Here is a 20,193-nt window from a genome sequence, read left to right as displayed (position 1 = left end):
ACATTTCTCTGAATCGTTGTAGGTAAAACGTTCATTGGACTGAAGATTGTGGAGGCCTTATTACGAAACAAAAGGTACTGGAATACAAACAAAAGCTGTATTCTTGTGGTGTGCTACACAAACCATGCCCTGGACCAGTTTTTGGAAGGTATGCTATCCTTTTGTATGGTTTCTTGTTCCATCTGAACCCTTGATGTGTATTGCTCGCCAAGCTGATAAGAATTCTCAAGGAACCTTGCAGATTTTGGGTGTAATGTTTAGCACGCAAGAATGTAAAGATGACTCGTAGTTGGTGTAGAATAGAAGTTCTTTAATGCAGACTCCTGGTACAAATACACTGGATCTAGCACAGACCCCACAGGCTCAACCGGCTCCTTCTACCGACCACGTCCGACCCCTCATCCAATACTCTACATTCTCCCAGTTCCACCAACACTCCACATTCTTTCCATACACACATTCTACCTTCTTATACACTTTACCATTTCCATTTCCATTTATTAACTTTGTTTCGGCCTCTAGGGCCATAAAAGTACAAACAGTAAAAGCAAATGATATACACACTATCATCTTCTATTGCAGTGATCATCCCAAAAATGAAAAGGACAAAACACACAGTACGTAAAAGTGCTGCAGGGATGTGAAATTATACATAATACTATCATCAACCCGTTAAAAACAGAACAAAAACAACCATCCTAGGATAAGCTGTTGTCTAAAATTTTGCAAAAGATAAAACTGTAGGGCTAGGGTGCAGAGCCCAGGGCATGGGGACAGAATTGCTCGACCTACGCGAGTTCACTATTGTTGGTATTCCTCGTAGAAGCTACTTTAAACAGGCCTGCTGAATGTGCCACATGCAGTTTAGGAATCGAGATACAGCAAAAACAATGGGTGGGTGAGTGTCATACTTTAAAACTCTGTAGGCCTCAATGCTGCGCACAAATCCCCAATTCTTGCATAGTTGGATTATCCAACGCTTGCGCGGCAGCCGATAAGCAGGACAGAGGAGCAGGACATGCAGTTCAGACTCCTCCTTATATTTACATACAGGACATTCACCCGTTTGATCTTTCACCCATTTGTGGAGGTTGAATAAAATCCAGAACGTTTTTTCTTTGCTGAATACATCTTTTACTTGCAAAAATTCTGCTGTCAAACGACCACATGAAGCACTTTCTTGGGTAGACACCAGTTTGGCTAATCTATCGCAGTTAACTAGTTCCAGCCTAGAAATCGTTGCACATGATGTCTTGGGTGTTCTCCAGAGGTCTGGCTTGCCTAGCTTAAAGGCAAGCTCCTTTATGTGCCACCGCCATGGAATTTTCTTGACAGTGCAAATGGATAAGAGCTCAATTAGCTCGGTCCTATAGGCGGACAGCTCTAGGGTCACCCATATCCTCCACCAGAAAGTTAGAGGTCTCAGGGCAATGTCTTCATCAAGGGGCCTAATGCCCAGGTCCATGCGAAGGGGAATGAGGGGGGTGTTACAGGGTAGGCCTATGAGCTGACGCATAAAGTTGTTCTCCACCTTCATCAGATTAGTGGTAGGGCAGTGCCCCCACAACTCCACCCCGTATGCTGTGGCACCCCTTGCTTGCGCTTTGTAAATCTCCACCACAGGGGTGGCTGGTTTAAAAACTGAGGTTCTATACAATTTCATTATACCGCCCACTGTCTGGATTAGCCTGAGTCTTGTTTTGTCCAATTGTGGACGCCATTCAAAATGCTCTGACAGGGTAACTCCCAGATAATCAAATATCTTCACTCTTTCCAGTGGAATACCGTGTAAAGAAGGGTTTGGACGGGTCGTGTGAGGGGGGTTAAAGACCATGTATTTGGTTTATGTTAGGTTGATCTCTAGCCCTCGTAATTTGCAACAGTTGGCAAAGCCATCTAAAGTGCGCTGGATACCCATTTGTGTTTTTGAGAGTAGCAGGGTATCATCTGCGAACATCAGAGCAGGGACCTTCCCCGAAACTAGGTTGGGGGCATCACTGTCCTCAATTGTTTTAAGGTGGTCAATAAGACAGTTAAAAAAAGACAACATGAAGTAGGGACTAAAACACATGCCTGCCTTACCCCCTTTTGGACAGGAAAACGGGAGGTAAGATTCCTATATTTTCCGCACGTACTTGTGCAAAAGTCTCCGAGTGGAGCCTCTCTATGACATTTAAAAGATAGGGAGAGATCCCACGGTCGCTCAACACCTTCCAGAGTTTCTCCCAGGGTACGAGATCGAAAGCCGACTTCAGGTCAACAAAAATTAAGTAGACTGCCACCCTCTATAGTCACCGTTTTCCAGAAAAGTAGTTGTAATCTAAATATCTGGTCTACGGTTGACATTTTTGACCTGAAGCAGGCGTGGTAAGGGCTTAATATTTGTTCGTCTTCCAGCCAACTCTGAAGGCGGTCTAGGAGCACCCGGCCGAAGAGTTTTTGGGAAATGTCAATTAAACTAATCGACCTGTAATTAGAGGGTGAGAGGGGACAACCTTTTTTAAATATAGGAACTATTTCAACACCGCGCAAAGTGTCGGGGGGGATCCATGCCTTTTAGGACGGCGTTAAATAGGGCACACAGGTAAGGAACCCATATTGTGGGTTCTTCACGAAAAAGTTCCCCCGGTAATTTATCTAGACCTGGGGCTTTATTACGATGTAGCTTATTAATAGCATTTCTCACTTCGGTCATGGTGATCTCCATGTTCCCTACCTGGTGGAATTCCGATACCATACTGAAGCTAACTGAATCAACAGGTCCACCAAAACCTGGAAGAATACAGAGACCCAAAGTGAGTCTCCCAGGCTTCAGGGGCTATGTTGGGCTCAATGGCCGGTCTCCCTTCCTTGTCACCCGAGCTCACTATTGCCCAAAATGTTTTCAGATCTTTGTCATTCAGGGAAGTCCTGAGCGTTTCCCACCTCTCTAGTTCCCAGTTTTTGTTTCCCTGTTGTGTAGTCCATTTATAGTTAGCCCTGGCGAGTTTGGTTTGTGACCTATCCTTGGCCTTAACCGCTTCTAGAAGGTCCCGCTTGGCCTTACGACACTTTCCATTGAACCAAGCGCATTTGTTTCGACTGTTTTCTCTGGTGCGCACTACCAGGAAAAATACATCCGCCAGTTTTGAGCTAAGCTCTGAGAGTGTTTTCCCTACCATGTCTAGATCCAAGAGGGGACCCGCCACCTGTGCTGCCTCCTGCATTTTAATTATGAGTGGAATTGCTAGCTGGTAGACTTTAGCCAGCTTAGAGGGAGACTGTTGTATTTGGCCCAATCTGACATTATTTGTCACTGTTAGTGCGCTAGGCACATTTGGGGGGTCGGGAGAAGGTTTAGAAATGCCAAGGTCCCAAGGTTTTAAGATCAAAGTCAGAGCGTTGTGATCACTATCCTGCCTCTGGATGATAAGGAAGTCAAGAACCTTTTCCCAAAGTCTTGTTTCGACCATGATGTAGTCAATTAGGGAGGATTGGCCTACTCTACTGAATGTGGTCTGCTCTGGCTGGTTGGATTTAATCCGACCATTACATGCCCTTAGCGATAGAGCTAGGGTAAGTGAATTTAGCTGCATAGCCAGTGGAGACCACACTTTAATGGGAGTGGTCAGGGATCAGGAATAGACCAATAAAGATCTTCTTCTTTGGAACAGAGTGAGAAGGATCGGTGAGGGGTTCAAAGTGGCAGTTGAAATCACCCCCTACAATCAGCCATATCCCTGGATCCAGGGTTGGGATAAAATGACCCAGATGGGCGATGGTGGCAGATTCTTGGCTATTGTTAACAGGACGAGAATACACGTTGATTAGGGCAATTTTCGTCTTTGAGAGAAAGGAGAGCAGGACACATTGGATGTCGTTTGTGGGTGTTGTCATCTGTTCCGCTCTACAGCCAAGGTGGGTGCCCACCCAAATGGATAGGCCACCAGAGGGTCTCATCCTCCCCCCCCCGTGGATGCTATGTTGTTGAAAGAGGCAAAACCCACCCGCTGGAGATCTTCCCTCGCCCAAGTCTCCTGGAAGATACAGATGTCATATTTGTCGACAAAATCACCCCATTTGGTGCAGGGCAATTTGTTTTTAAGGCCTGCCACGTTCCATGAAAGTATCCAGATCCCATTGGCATGCCCACTTTCCCCATTCACAACCTCAGGGGCTCTGGTACTCTGTAAAGAAGAGACGCCTAAGGCGCCCTCGTAACGCTCATCTAGTTCCCTCCATGGTACACTTTCACTACTTGAATCACCTAGTAAGGTGGGGGATGTGACATCAGGGACCCCATGTGATTTGATTCTGCCTCCTTCCTGAACAATCCACTGGGAGGGGCTTAAGCTACTTACCTCAGTTGTTCGTTTCGTGCCGCACCCCGCCGTATCCGAGGGATTGTTTCCTACCCTTAGTGGGTTACCACCCTTGGATAGTCCCTCCCTCAGTCAATCTACCTCCTCCAGAGCTTCATATCTGTTGTTCACCGGGATGTTAAATAGGGGAAGCCTTTTATGGGCAACCCAGCTTCCCTCGCGTGGGGGCCCTGGCCCAATTACTGGAGTTAACGGAGGTACAGAACTTCTTGGGTATGTTTGCTGTTGTAAATAGAAAAAGTCCAGGGGGCGCAGGCTCAAGTCTGTTGGGATGTTGTGGCAGTTAGGGGTGATTTTGAGTAGGTTGGTAACAGTGTTGGGGCTTTGGAAATTGATAACTACACACTCACCCGGGTTGCTTTTTCTACGGTCTCCCACCCACCTTACTCTTCAAACCATTATAATCTCCCCTGCTCTGGCATAGTCAAAATGCTTATATCTTGCAAGCCAGAACAGGCATTTGTTTCTCAGCTCGCGTTGGCTTTCTTTTGTGTTGGGTTTGGTGGGCGGGACGCCTGTCAGAATAGCTACATACGGGGAGCAGACAGGAGGGAGATTTATATTTGGTAGGTTTGAACTTGGGCACTCATTCCTCCCCTCGCTATGTTCTTGTACTGGTTGTATGCTCACTTTTCTATTGGTAGCTGGGGCTTGGGGGCTAGATATACCTCATTGCCTTGGTCGAGGTGACCTATTTTTAGCTCTGATCTCAAGGCTTTCACTCCCGTCTCTTTGGTGCCTGTGGACACTCTGGTTCCCTGTCTCACAGCTAGTCGAGGGACCCTTGGGTGAATGCGTCTCCAGACCCAGCGGAAGTGTAGGTCCCACGCTATCTGTCTGGCAACCTGCATCAGAACCTCTTGTAGCCTTACGGGTGGAGTGGTTTTGTGGGTTGGTTGGTCTAGCCTCTACTGCTGCCAGTGCTTTCTCCAGTTTAGCTAGACGACTAACAAGGGGCACCAATTCTTCTCTAATGGTGGCCCTCAGGTTGTTCTGCAAATCTACCATTAGTTTCAGGTTCCACGATGGATAGGTCATGTCTGTGCTGACTAGTGGTGGACTACCCAAGCTATGTTCTTGCCCTTCACCCCCCTCTGAGCTAACTGAATTACCCTCACAAAATGTCTTTTTTTTAGATCCAACCTCGGATGTTTGTTTACGCTTTCCGTTCTTGGGGATACTCAGAGGCAGCGCTCTATGTGCAAAGGTGAACTGGCGCCTCCCCTGTCTGGCGGCACCTGAGGCATCAGCAAGGCACGCTGGGACAGGTAGTCCCCTGCCAAAGTGTTGAGTGCCTCTGGGGTAAAGCTGCGGTGGCGTCCGTCTGCCCTGGGACTCCAGTCCCACCAGGGTTCAAGGGTGTTGCAGGCAGTGTCCTTGGGTCGTCAGCAGGCAAGTTAGGCTCCCCTAACTTTACCAACTTCACCACATATCTCCCCCTTTTTCATTGCAAAAAACAAAGTGGAAGACGAACATTAATACTAAAGCTTAGTGATCCACAAAATCACTCAACCAGGTTGGTTTCTTTATAATCCTGCCAAACCTACCCGTCCTAAGGTCCCTTCCTACTGCACTTTCCTCTGATGGTTTCACTCTTCCTGTGATGGCTTCCCTCGAACCCACACTGCTACTTGAACTCTCATCAGAACCATTACATATTTCACTACGCAAGCATTCGTCATCCATCCACCAATCACCAACACTTCTCCCTCTTTCCGTGCCACTTTTTTTTACATAAGAACAATGGACTGAAATGGCGTACTTTCCCGTTACTTAGCAACGCCGCATTGCAAAATATTTTGGTCACTTTGTGGTCTTGAAAATCTCCTCTTATCCTTCTTTAACACACCTGGTCTTTTGACTCTCACTACATCCCCTATTTGCAACTTTACTGGCTTACAACAGTGTTTAGAATCAAAATACTGTTTGTACGCCTGCTTTGCTTTTTCACTATACTGGCACATGGCATCCATCCAATATTGTCCTTGGAGAACACAGTTCTACCCCTCATCAATTCGAAAGGACTATGTCCAGTGGAAACACAAGATGCTAACCTGAATGCCAATATTGTCTTAAGTAATTCTGTTGCCCATTCCAAACCTTCATTTTTAGCCAGCTGTACTACCCCTTTAATTACTCTATTGAACCTTTCCACAGCACCATTTCCCGCTGGGTGATAAAGGGAGGTGGTACAATGTTTTATTCCATTGCATTTTAAAAACTTCTGAAACGTTGCAGCCATAAATTGGTACACTATTATCAGTTATAATAGACTTGGGCAACCCGTCTCTTAAATTTCTTTGGTCTAAAAACTTGATCACTGTCTCTGCATCAACATGATCAACAATTTCTACCTCTGGCCACTTCGAAATAGACCACTGTTACAATCAGATATTTTTGAACAGGTCCCTCCCAAATTGGATCTCCAAGTCTAATCTTAACTTTTGCAAACTCAAAGAGATGATGGATGGAGCGCTAAAACTTTTCAAACATTCACCCCCAGTCACAGATCTGGGTTGAATCTATCATCGTTCTTTAGCTCACTTCGCCACCTCAGTTCAGACCCAGCAATTTGCAAATCAGTTTTGACCCTGTGCCTCATGGGAACAGTCCAGCCCGAACTGCCAAGCCAGGTCATCCCTGGAATGGAAACCAGCATTCTAGGACCTGGTTCGGGGCAATGCCCCTCATCAGCCAGGCTAGCTTGAATCCAGTGGCAAAGTGAGGAAGGGACCCACATCTAGCCATACCCTGCCAACCTAGGGTGAGCAAAGCAAACACAAAGAGATGATGGACGGAGCGCTGAAACATTTCAAACACTCACCTCCCTAACTTTTCCCATGGCATGGCCGGGGATTTAACAGGACACAATGGAGGGCGCAACATGACTTGGCTCTTGTCTAGCATCTCACAAAGATTGCACTCTTTGACCTTCCTCTCAATGGCTAATCCATACCTTCCAACCAATACAGTTCCTTCATGCGGTCTTTTGTTTTTGCAATACCCAGGTGCCCCTCATGGCACAAATCCACTATGTGATTTCTCAGTCCCACAGGTGGAACAATTCTACCATTCCTTAATAATTTGTTGTCCTCAACAGATAATTTATGTCTTGACTCCCAAAATGCCCTCAGTTCTTTGGAAATTTGATCTTTAGCAGGCCATCCTGCCTGGACACAGATTATAGCATTAGGCAACAAGTGATCATTCTCATAAGTTTAGGACCATTCCTCAGACTAAATGACTCCCATATTCTCTCCTAAACACCCTACACTGAATTGTTCAATGTCTTCACCCACATTGCCCGTAATAGGTAGGGGTAATCTACTCAAGAAATCTGCTACTTTATTCCGTACTCCTGGCATGTACTTTACGCTATATCGGAAATCCATTAATTTCATGGACAATCTTGCCAATCTAGGAGACACAGTATAAACCCTTTAGCAGACACAACTTTTACTAAAGGCTTATCACTTCTTAACACTACATGACTGCCCAACTCTATCACAGAATATTTTTCCTCTGTGGTTGTCAAAGCTCGCAATCCAAAAGCTACTATGCATTCAACCCCATTTTCATTCAGTTGGGTTAGGACAACTCCAATGCCCTTCCCACTGGCATCGGTTGTAACAAAAGACTTTAAAGTAGGGTCGAAACCTTGTAACGGCAAAGCACTACACATTTCTTTCTTAAAGTCAAATTCATCCTGGCACCTATATGCCCATTCAAATGTACACCTGCTTTTAATGAGCTGCCTTGCATTGTATGTTTTGCTCGCAAAGTTTTCAATGAATTTGGAGTAGAACTCCACTAAACCCTAGGAAAGCTATCTCTTCATCCTTGTTGGTTGGTATGGGAGACTTCTCCATGGACTCTGATAACCCCTTCTTAGCTTTGCTGCCATCGACAGACATTTTGTGACCCAAATACGTCACACTCTGATGAGCAAACCTACAGTTTGAGAACTCTGCTGTAAGCCCCTTCTCTTTTAAAACATTCATTACTTTTCTCACAGTAGAATCATGGTCAACCTTGGTTTTACCCATTATTAAAATGTCGTACTGGAAGAACATGGCATCTTTTACATTTTTAAACCACTCATACATAATGTGGTGAAACATTGCTGCTGCGGAGGCCAATCCAAAAGGTTCCCTCACAAACCTAAATCAACCAAATGGAGTTATAACCATGGTAAGGTTCCTGCTATTCCTGTGGGGTGGGACTTGGTGATAAGCTGCTCTGAGGTCTATAGTTGTAAACCATTTCACAACCTTGGTGACTGACAACATTTCCCTGATCTTCAGTAGAGGAAACTGATCTACTGTAATATTCCTGTTTAGACCTCTCACATCTACACACAATCTCAGTTTCCCATTAGCTTTCGTGCTGTCACCAAAGGTGACACCCACTCAGCAGCATCTACCCTCTCAATCACCCCTTCTGTGCATAACTTATTTTACTCATTTTTTACTTCCTCCCTCAATGCTAAAGGGATACCCCTTACTTTGTGAATCTGAGGCTCTGCACCTTGTTTGAGGACAATTTTAGGTTGGAAACCTTTCAACTCCCCAATAGTGCCTCTAAATACCTCAGGAAACTCTGAGAGAATCTTTTGTTCAAACACCTCCTCCTGTTGGATAACTAACTAAGGATCTTGGCTGTTGGGATTGAGGATAATCCCTAACTCCCCTTGATCACCCCAACCCAGCACAGACGGGCCAGCCTCAGCTCCTATTTTTGACAATGAATTATAGTTCTTTCACTCCGGACATTACAGTGTCTTCTCCTGTGAATGTTTTAGGATGAATGCTTGTGGGTTCAAGAACATTTCCTAACACAGGACAAATTTGTTAATCCATACTGTCTCATTTACGATAGTATAAAGTGACACTGAATTGGCCGTGACCATGATGCAAACCCCTCTAATATTAACATCGCACTTAGGTTTCTTCCTTTGGTGACCTCCTTCATTAAGTACAGCCTCCTTAACATTTAGTACACATGTGTTAACATTGTCATCGCCCGACTCCTCTGAGTCAGTAGTGGAGCCCTGAGTGAGTAGGAGGACCCCCTTCAATCCACCTTTCTGCCTCCAGCAAACCTTCTGGAAATGACCAATAATACTGCATCCTGCACACTTTTGATTTTTTAAGGGGTATTTCTTGTCATTGGCCAAATGCCCCAACTTCCCACATCTGAAACATCTACCTTTGAAGGCAGGATGCTCGTAATGATCTCCGCTTTTACTGTCATTCACCACAGTTTTGGGTTCCCACTTTACTAAACTCCTTTGACGTATTCTTCGTTTGCACTTTAGCTACTACACTCCCTTCCCCTATACTGTCTGCTTTTTGTGGGATACCAGCCTTGGCACACCTTCCAATTAATTCTGCCTTCTTTACAACTTCAATTACCTCTTGAAGAGATGACTCTCCCATGGTCCATAATTTATCCTGTATATTAGAATTTGCACAGCACATTGCGATTTGATCATGTAAAGCTCATTGTGAGAATAGTGAACCTACAGGTCAAAACTAAATTCTTCAGAGCAGCTACATACTGACTCTTCTTTATCATGTTTCCTGTGGAAGAACTTGTAGCGATCTACTGACTCATACTGTGGAATTAAAATAGGCATCCAAATCCTCAATCGCATGCTTGTATACATCACCTTGACCCTGTGGTACACTTTTCTTCTGAATACGATTGTATATCTTTAACCCCTCAGCACCTAAGCAGTGTGGTAAAATTATTTTCATCCTTTCAGGTGTTCAGGTCCTCATCGTCTTTGAAAGTTGAAATGTAATTTTGGAAATGTTCCTTCCACTCATTCCAATTTATGATTGGTTCTCCTTTGACTGCTAAGAAGGCCTGAGGTGGTGAAGTATTCCAAATATTTCCAGAAGCAATGGTGGTACACAAAATAGAATTATGCAATTAGTCAATAAAAGACTATTCCTCAATATAAACAATACCTACAATAAATTATCTGTTTTCCCCGAAATAAAGAATAAAACGAAATAATAATTATAATGGGATAAAACAGAATGAACACTTTGGTAATGCTGTTGCAGGGATTCTGCACATAGATAGAACTATGCACAGGATTATGGGACCTCGGTGTATAGGGGCTAAGCCTTCCCACCACCTTAATGCCCACAGGCCCAGGACCGACTACCTATAGTGTCTCAATCGCTCTCCTACACACTCACAGAGAAGCAAATGATTAGACACCCCAGAGCACAACACTCCAAACTCTCTCAGGAATGGTGGTAACGAGGCAAAACCCTTTCGCTTGCACTATTGTTTTTGTCCACAATAAAGTCTGACAGAGATACAAAACAGTTTAGAATATTTATTTGAACTATCTTGCTGTATAATGCAGTATAAGTGCCTCAACAAGCAGAAAATGCATAATACAAATATTGTCTGCATAGCAACAAGGCCTTAGATCATGCAGGGAAATGTCATAATGAGAAGACAAAGAGAGAAGACAGTTCAGCCTAACCTCCCTCCCCTTGCTAGGAATTGGTATTATTATATAACAGAAGATCTCTGGATTTTGTCAGCAGACCAAATAGCTTTGTGCCTTTAGGGTATATCTACATCATAGGAACCGCATTGTTCTTCTCCCTGGAAAGGTAACGTAATATCAAAATGCTAGTCTCCCACCAGCTGCATTGGTATGTTGTGTCTGAGTGCTAGGGCCTGACCAGAACAGAACAATAAGGGGCATTGTTTATCGACCTTGCTCACAATGTTCAAACTAAACTCCAGAAAGAGGCAGAGAACGAACACAGCGAGCAGTTCCCATGTGAAAGGCACGGACAGAGTGGTTGTAAAATAAAAGCATCTTGTATCGTGTGCAAAGCTGAATCATAGCTGAAGGGCCCATGCTAACTTAGTGATGTTGATAATGTCTCCACGCGCCACGTGTCAATGTGTTAGCACCTGTTACAGGTAGTTACCCTTTTCCTCCTTGCTCCAGTTGAAGTACCAGAGATTTCATTAGAAGTACGCCTATCGCTGTATATATTTCACAGATGATAGGCAACAGACAAAAAATGTCCAAGAAAGCGTGCCTGTCGCTGTAGAAACAGGCAGGTTACCGCTCCACATGCATATACCCCCGAAAGCGTGCCTATCGCTGTAGTGATTCTTTGATAATTGGCAACCATAAACGAAAGCGTGCCTCTCTCTTTGTAAAACTATGCCCAACAGGCTTAAACTGTTAGCATGCCCGTGGCAGTACTGTGATGGAGCTTTCCCAAAACATGGCCTCCTTGCGTGCCAACACAGTTGCCCCAGAAACCGCTGTATGTTGTTTCTACAGCTGGTGGCCTCTCCTTTCTGATGTCCTCATTGTGCACTCTCTCTCATCCGGACATTGCGCTCTGCAGAACGAGGACATCCACGCGCCTATCACACGGACTTCATGCTTTGCAGACTGGGGGCATCCATGCCCCACTGTACTCACGTGCCTAGCAACCGCCAAATTAAGGATAAATACTATTAAAATAGATTGAATTGGGGCGCTAGAGAGCCCACGGCAAAATGGCCGCATTTTAGTGCAGCTCGGCCGGTCGTGAGCCACAAACGTACCAAAATCCTGTAGTTGCGCCTTCCAGAACTTGGAGGGTGCCGGCGGACCCCAGAAAACGACGGATTGGGCCAAGTGCGCTTGAATGCAGTGGTGGACCGGCTCGGAGGCAGTGGACAACATGGCGGCCCTCTGGTAGCGTGCGTTCCCACGGCGACTGGAGTGGACAGACGCGGCCGCTGGTGCCTGGTGCGGCCCGCTGGTTCCTGCCCCGCGACACCCACTGGATTGTCTCTGACGACGAGCCGAGGCGGGAGTAGTGGTTGCCGCGATTGCGGCCCCTCCGGCCTGTGAGAGGGAGCGCCGGAGGACCCGAGGATTCAACGATCGGCCTCAGAGGTACGGTGCAGTGGCGGCTGGAGGCACCTTGTGTACGCTGATGCTGGCGGCCTTGCCGCAGGTGGTGCGCGCTGGCCGCTGGGGGTGAAGTGCCCGCGAACCCAGTGCCAGAGAGCAGCGGCTTTAATGTGTAGCTGCGGAGGCCGATAATCACTATATGAGCTCAGAGCAGGGAGTGAGTGAGCGTCTATTTAATCGCACAATTCTGCGGGACTGACAGCGCTGCAGCCTCAGTGAGGCAGGAGAAAGAAGCGGAGAGTGACAGCCAGAGCGGGGGAGGCGCGCGGGGGGCTCCCTACTGTTCGGACTGTGTGCACACCTGGGCCCCTCGTGCCTGCTGACGTGGCCACTGTTACTTTGCACGGGAGCTTTGGTGGCCCTGCCTGATTCCTGTGTGTGGGTAAGCCGCTTTTCCCCATTTGTTGAAGATAGCTGTTCGTGTTTCTGAGGGCCGCTGGGTGGACGGAGTGGGCTGCGCCGAGGCGTGGGGGACCCTCCTTCGGAGCCTTGTAGCTGGCGTGGACAGATCTGCGGCTGGAGGCGGTGGGGGTTCCCTGCGGGCTGATCGGGCCTCTGCTTTACCCACTGCAGTCCCACTCTTGCCTATCTACACGTGTCCGCAGATGGGGAAGCCGGACAAGGCGCAGCCGAAGCTGCCCTTTGAAGCGCGAAAGGTCACCCGTGCCACCAGCGAAGCGGCGTCCAATATGGGGGAGCAGGGAGCGAGTCTGGAGGCGATCGCGGCCTCCCTGGCGGCAGTGAAGCAGAGCTTGACCACCATTGATGGGAAAATTGACCATATGAATCTCCGTATCAATCACATCTCCGCCAAACTGGACCAACAGGCGACCCGGATCACTGAAGTGGAGGCCCGTGTCTCAACGACCAAAGACACAGTGCCCGAGCTTCAGACCAAAAGCCTCAAAATGGAGAAAGTCTTTGCTGTTATTCAAGCTAAGAACGAAGAGTTGGAGGCGCGCTCCCGGCTCAACAACGTCTGCATCATGGGAGTGCCAGAGTCAACGAATACGGGGCGCATGGAGCGGTATGTGGAAAGCCTCCTTAAGGACGTTTTTGCCGAGTCAGCACTATCCAGCATGCTGATAGTTGAGAGAGCACATCGCTCGCTGACGCCACGGCCTCAGCCGCGGGGCATCACCAAGGCCGATTGTGGCCCGCCCTGTTCAATTACAGAGATCGCGACACAATCCTCCGGCTGGCGCGAGAGAAAGGGACTATCAACCATCAGGGAAATAACTTGCAATTTTTTCCGGACTTCACAGTTGCGGTGCAAACCGCGAGGCGAGAGTATCAACAAGTGAAATCCTGCCTGCAAAAAGCTAACATAAAATATGCTATGCTTTACCCGGCCCGCCTCACAATTATGCACAAAAGCGGCGACAAAGTCTTCACTACTCCGAAGACGGCCATGGCGTACGCCAAGTCCTTTTGCTGAAAAATTATCGTCAAAGCCCGCATTCGGATACCGGTGATTGATGATGGCCGACACCCAGAAAGCAGACTGGAGAGGCACGGTGTCACCCGTTTATGACACCATGGACCCAGCAATACTGCCTTTCATCAATCGGGTAGGATCCTGTACAAAACAGAACAGAACAGAACTGGCGCAGCACTCACTGCGGCCCTCACGGCCCTCCTCGGTACTACCAGGGGAGTTAGTTGGGACTCAGGCGCACCCCTCCGATGGGTAAGCCCCGAACTGTAGTAACCACTGTTATTAAGTGTTTTGTTTGTGCGGTTGGCACTACTTGGGAAGTTTATTTTTTCAAAGTTATGGAGATGTTTTCTAGCATATTTGGGATGCGGGAGTGGGTGGGGGGAGGAAATGGAAGGTATATCAGTTTCTGTATGTTCGCTTATGCGACCATGTTATGTCAGTCCAGCATTGCGCAAGCGGCCTTTTTCACATGCCTATCATATATAAGTAGCACACCAAGATGCCAGACCCCATGGGTAGTCGGTTACTAAGATGTCTAACTTGGAAGTTCCGGGGACTGAACAATCCCAGGAAGGTGCGTCAGGTGTTAGCTTATCTCAATAGACACCACATAGAGATAGCGATGTTACAGGAGACACACCTCACCACACACAATGACAAAGCGCTGGGTAGAGGCCGGGCGGAGTTGGCTGCTGCTTCCTCATATTCTTCCTACTCACGGGGAGTCATTACCCTCATCAAAAAGGGCACGCAATTCCACCTGGAACAAATTTACAGAGATGATCAGGGCCGCTGGGTGATACTAATGGGTATACTTCGAGATAGGCGGGTAGGGCTGGTTAACTCATACGGACCAAACACAGACGACCCCGCTTTCTATGCAGGCATACTAAACCAACTTAGCCAGATACATTGCACTGATATCGTCTGGGGGGGAGGGACTTCAACCTCACGCTTGACGCAGAACGGGATAGGTCGGGGAATGCGACTGAACATCACAGACAGGCTGCGGCAGAAATGCAGGCCTGTATGGACGAGCTATATTTAGTGGACGTGTGGAGGCTCAGACACCCGGACACCAGGGAGGGCACGCATACATCCACAGTCCATGCCAGCTGGTCTCGGCTGGACTACTGGCTGACCAACACGCGTGTTCAGGGGTGGGTAGAGGACATACAACATTTTCCTAGGACGCTCTCCGACCACAAGCCGGCGTTATTAGAGATAACCATACCCACGTTTGCGCCGCCACAGTTCAGTTGGAGGTTTAATGCAAAAGCCCTCCTTGACCCTCTTTATAACGACTCTGTACGGGGGCGATAGAGGACTACTCCCAGCATAATGCGGGCTCCGTTGCCGACCCGGGGACGGTGTGGGAGGCCTTTAAGGCCACCATCCGGGGGATGTGCATTAGCACCAGCGCAGGGATCCTGAAAGATATCCGCTCCAAACTACGGAGTATAGAGCTCACCATTAAACAGTTAGAATGCGAATATGAAAGCACAAACAATCCAGAGGTTCTTGGGCACATAAAAGAACAGCTCACTCAGTATAAGGACTTTGCTGAGGACGAGGTTAGATACATCTCGAAAAGAAAGACTGCCAGGGCATACGGGGAGGGAGGCAGATCGGGACGCACTCTGGCCCAGAAAATACAGCAGCGAAATACGAGACTTGGAACGTATGAAAACAACTGGAAAATATCTGACAAGCTTGAAATAAATCAAGAAGAATATACTCAAGATTGACATTTGGACTCTATTTGTTGCTCGGATTATATGCTTTTTGCTCGGATTACCTATTATTTATATTGCATTTGGTGGGCTTTGCCTACAATTATGACGTGAGGTGGTCGTTGTAAGGTAAACCTGGAGCAGTGGCATTTAGAAGGACATTTATTGCTATCACGATTGTCACTTCCCTGTGCAGAATTTCCCTACCACCGTTCTGTATTTTGTTAAATTTGTTCGAGGCATGTGAACTGTAGATGCCATGCTTTGCATACTCCTGCCTTCTAGTGTTGGGTCTGGATGTTTGCACTTTGTTTTTCTTCAAAGAAGTCTTTCAAGTCACGAGGTAGGTGACTCCTCCTTTCGGTTATAGTGCGCATGGTCATCGACTCCATTGTTAGATAGTTTTTTTCTCCCATTGAGTTTGGACGTGAATTGCTGTGCTCTGGTTCAACACCGTGTAAGAATGTCGCCCTGCTGGGTCGGTCCCTTCCCTCCCCTTTTTGTCCCTGCTGGGTAAAATAGGGGCGGTAGGACTGTTTGGCGAGTTACTTTTCTTTGTTTTATTGTCAGTGACCAATAAAGTTTTGGGTTGAAGAAACAAAAAAAAGAAAAATAAACAAACAAGTAGCGTGGAGGCTAAGGAAAATACAAATGTCCTTCTGCTTTTGAGGGTCGGTCGTCTCTGTCTTCACTTCTTGGTCCTGGACTGTGTTAACCGAGGTAAAGCGGCTCCGGGAGACCAGTCGGGACAAAATAAGGGAAAAAAAAGAGACAGAAAATAAAAGGGGCTTTTAGTCACTTGTCTATTGGTATACAAAGGGGGTAGGGTTGTGCACACCACCACCAGTGTCCCTAGCTGTGCCGTGCCTAGGGTGAGGGTCCTTTATGGTGCTCCGTCGGTTGTGGCCCTCTGACCCGCCCACCACTTCTTAATTGAAAAGGAGGGAGTAAAGGCCACTTGCCTGTCTCCACGACCCTCCAGGGCCGTGGTATGGGGAGAACCGGCCTCCTTCTCTTCTGTTGGAGGACCGGTCTCTTTCGCCTTGAAGGGGAGGGCGTCCCCTGTTCCCGTGGTTCTTTTCTCTGCGTGGCCTCTTTCCAGCGCGTCCTGCAGGGTGTCCTCGCTCGAGGATGGCGCTTCCGTCGCTGTCTTCTCTTCCTCCGGGCTCCGCGTCTCCTCCGTACACCGGCGTTCTCCTCGAGAGCGTCGACCCTCTTCTTCTTCCGTTTTTACAATTCCGGCGGCAGGCGCCGCCCCCGCTAGACTGCTGATATCTCTTCCTATTGTGGCCGCCTCGACGGCCATGTTGGGTGTATCGGCAACGGCCGAAACAGCGACCTCATCACACACCGTTTCTCGGGTTCCCCTTGGTGCGCAATCCACTTAGCCCCTAAGGTATTGTATTCGATCGCGGTTCCCATTCTTCGCGTATTGTATTGACTCAGATTTCTTACGATCGGAAACTTTGTGGAAGGCCGGTGGGACTAGCCGCGTCGGATCAGCTTGCAGTCGATGGAACAGACTCCATTTAAATTCTGTCCCGGATGCCGAGCCAAGCACCCGCGCACCGACTCCCACGAAGTCTGCAGCTTGTGTTTGTCTCCGGAACACAACAAACTAAATTGCGATGCGTGCCGATCCTTCCACTCCAAGAAAACACTCCGTGACTGTCAGGCCTGACGTCACAAAATGCATCAACAACATAGCGGTTCCGCTCCGGATCTTTTCGGGGAAGATTCCGACCATGATATCTTTGACCCGCAATATGCCGTAAAGAAGACTAACACTTTTCCCTGTCAGAAGCCGACTTCGACATGGAAGAAGACATTCTGCAGGGCCAACATACGTGAACGCTGATTCTCCCCTGCCTTAAAACCTGCCAAGAAAAAGGCTCCGGTCCCTCCTCTGCCTTCGGGCCAAGGTCAGAACCAGGAACAGGTTTCCAACGCCCCGCTTCGGGCCCTGCTCCGAAACAGATTTCAAAGCTTTCCTGCTCGGGATCGAGTCGGCCCCATTTGGGCACCAAGCCAAAACATTCGGCAGGAAACACATTCTTGTGACAATGCCTTCGATGCCAAAACCGAAAACAGCTTCGGATCCGAAAACTTCGGCACCGAAAACAAGGGCTCCAAAAATGTTGGCACAGAAAGAGAAACAACTCCAACTCTTTCCAACCTGGACCCGAAACAGAACAAATTGGTCATCAATCCCAAAACTGGACATATTCATGAAAAATTGCCAGTTAAACACAAGCCAGAGTCCAAAGACACTTTCCACATTCCTCTTAAGAGGAAGAGTGTTGGCACTAAACCTTCTCCTCCTCCTCTATCACCTTCCTCCCTACCTGACCCAAATTTGCTTATATCACCCACAGATTCATCACAATCACCTGGCAACCAGGATGATGGGGATGGACCACAAGACAATAGTCCTGATCCTTGGAATGATTACAACACGGATCCAAGCACGGACAATGACCCAGACTTATACCCTTTAAAACCCTCTCCACCAGATGATAATGTAGGGTAGATAGAACTATTAAATAGAGCTGCTCAATATCATGGAGTTCAGCTTCACAAAGAGTCTCTTGAGGAAGATTTTCTGTTTGAAATTTAAGCTCTTAACAAAAACCCACTCATACACTGCCCATGCTTAAAGGTATGCTTAAACATGAAGACGATGTTTTTAAAGATCCTGTGTGTGCAAGAATCCTTACACCAAGGGTAGACAAGAAATATAAACCAGAAATCCAATTGGTCATTCGAGACATCCTCTTGAGCAAGGCTATGAGACCCAATGGACTCCCAATCCAGTTTTTTAAATAAACGGCTTCAAAACTATCTCGCCGGCTCTGACAAATGTATATGGAGAGCTATGAGAAGGGGGCCCTGCCTGAAAAGATCCAGCTAGCCATGATAGTGGTCATCCACAAACCAGGCAAACCGCCTCGTGACTGCAAGACATATAGGCCAATTTCTCACTGTGGAAGCTAAGATACTTGCCAATGTACTTGCCAATAGACTTATCCCCCTTCTCACCGGTCTGATCCATCTGGATCATTCAGGTTTTATGCCAGGCCGAAATACTGCCCTGAACCTACGTCGCCTGCACGGAGTGTTGGGTAGACCGCAGACGATCAGAGAAGATGTGGCCCTGCTTTCCCTGGATGCCCAAATGGCCTTTGACACTATTGAATGGAATTATCTGTCAGCGGTCCTAGAGCGAATGGGATTTGGGCCCAGTTTCATAAAGTGGGTCAAGCTGCTGTATGCTAGCCCAACCGCTCAAGTGGCGGTGAACCATCACACCTGTAGAAAGTTTCAACTGTAAAGGGGAACCCGGCAGGGATACCCCATATCGCCCCTAATATTCTCTTTGGTACTTGAGTTCTTGGCGGTCTGGGTGAGGGGTGACCCTTTGATTCGTGGACTCAAATGGACCAATGCTCATGAGGATTGAATATCATTGTATGCGGATGTTATACTGCTATACATGGCCTCTCCGAAATCCACCCTACATTGTATCCACAATATCTTCTGCATATTTGTCAATCACTCGGATTACATCATAAATTGATCCAAATCGCAATTATACCCACTATTTGGCCCTTCGCCACGCATACCAAGGGACTATCAGATCCCTGTAGCACTGGAGGGCTTTCGCTATTTGGGTATTCATATTGCGACCGACTCCTCTTGTTTTTATGACATAAATCTGCTGGGCCCCCTGACACGCTTCCGTGCTGATGTCAAACACTGGCGTTTTCTGCCTCTTACTCTACTGGGACGTGCTGTCCTTTTTTTTGAAAAACCTTTATTGCACATAAAAATCAATACAAACATGGGCCTACAACCACCAGGGCCGGCCGCTAATATGTACATCTTCAACAACATCAAGGAAGCAATGGGCCCCCTGGGGCTCAGCCGAGTTGACAGAGTACTGAGTGCACCTCAGAAGTTATCCGGCGACATAAATTTTAGAAATACTAACAAAAAAGAAAAAGAAAATAACACCAAAAGACAAGGCGGAAATCATCGAAAAAGAGGCGTCTAACCACGGCTGGGGGACCACACAGTACCAACTCCACCCTCGGGTGGTCAATGAGGATGATCAAGGGGGAGGTGGGGGCGACGGGAGAGCCACAACCATCTACAGGTGAAATGCAATAGTCCGGGAACCTCAGGATCAGGGGGACAAGGCAGCATCAGATGAGTCCACGAGGGGGGGTGTGCAGATGTTCCCATGGTACGCGTTCCATTGGCCCCAAATCCTACCCCACGCCCCCAGCTTGCCCCGGGCCACATACACAGTCTTCTCTCTGCACATGCACCAGTCCATGTTCTCCTTCCATACTGACACAGTGGGAGGCCGCCGGGAACCCCAAAGCTGTGCGATGTCCCTCTTAGCAACCATGTTCCCAAGGGCCGCCCACCGAGTCTGAGCCGCATTATAATCGTTAGGCTCCCACGCGTTCAGCACACATCGGCGAACCTCAGGCAACAGGGCGACCCCAGTGACACACTCCATGACCGCGTGCACCCGGCCCCAATACTCCGCAACCTTACGGCACTCCCAGAGAACATGGAGAAAAGTGGCGCTGAGCCCACAGCCGCGCCTACAGAGCCCGTCTTCAGAGAAACCCATCAGAACTAAACGAGGGCCCGTCACGTAGACACGGTGGAGAATTTTAAGCTGGACAA

At 47.8% G+C, this 20,193-nt stretch overlaps 1 protein-coding gene across 1 annotated transcript in view; it reads left to right on the top strand.

Moving 5' to 3' along the window:
* Positions 1-20,193, top strand: part of LOC146830317 (NFX1-type zinc finger-containing protein 1-like) — a 727,926-nt gene that overhangs the window by 338,163 nt on the left and 369,570 nt on the right. Inside the window, exon 11 of the mRNA XM_085604515.1 lies at positions 23-148. Coding sequence (XP_085460641.1) covers positions 23-148 — 126 coding nt within the window. The remainder of the gene's footprint in view (positions 1-22; positions 149-20,193) is intronic.

The sequence above is a fragment of the Triturus cristatus genome, chromosome 5_1, assembly GCF_964204655.1.
Source record: "Triturus cristatus chromosome 5_1, aTriCri1.1, whole genome shotgun sequence".
In the NCBI taxonomy this organism is placed as follows: domain Eukaryota; kingdom Metazoa; phylum Chordata; class Amphibia; order Caudata; family Salamandridae; genus Triturus; species Triturus cristatus.
The sequence above is the reverse complement of the archived record's forward strand: the minus strand, read 5'-3'. Positions and strand labels throughout refer to the sequence as shown.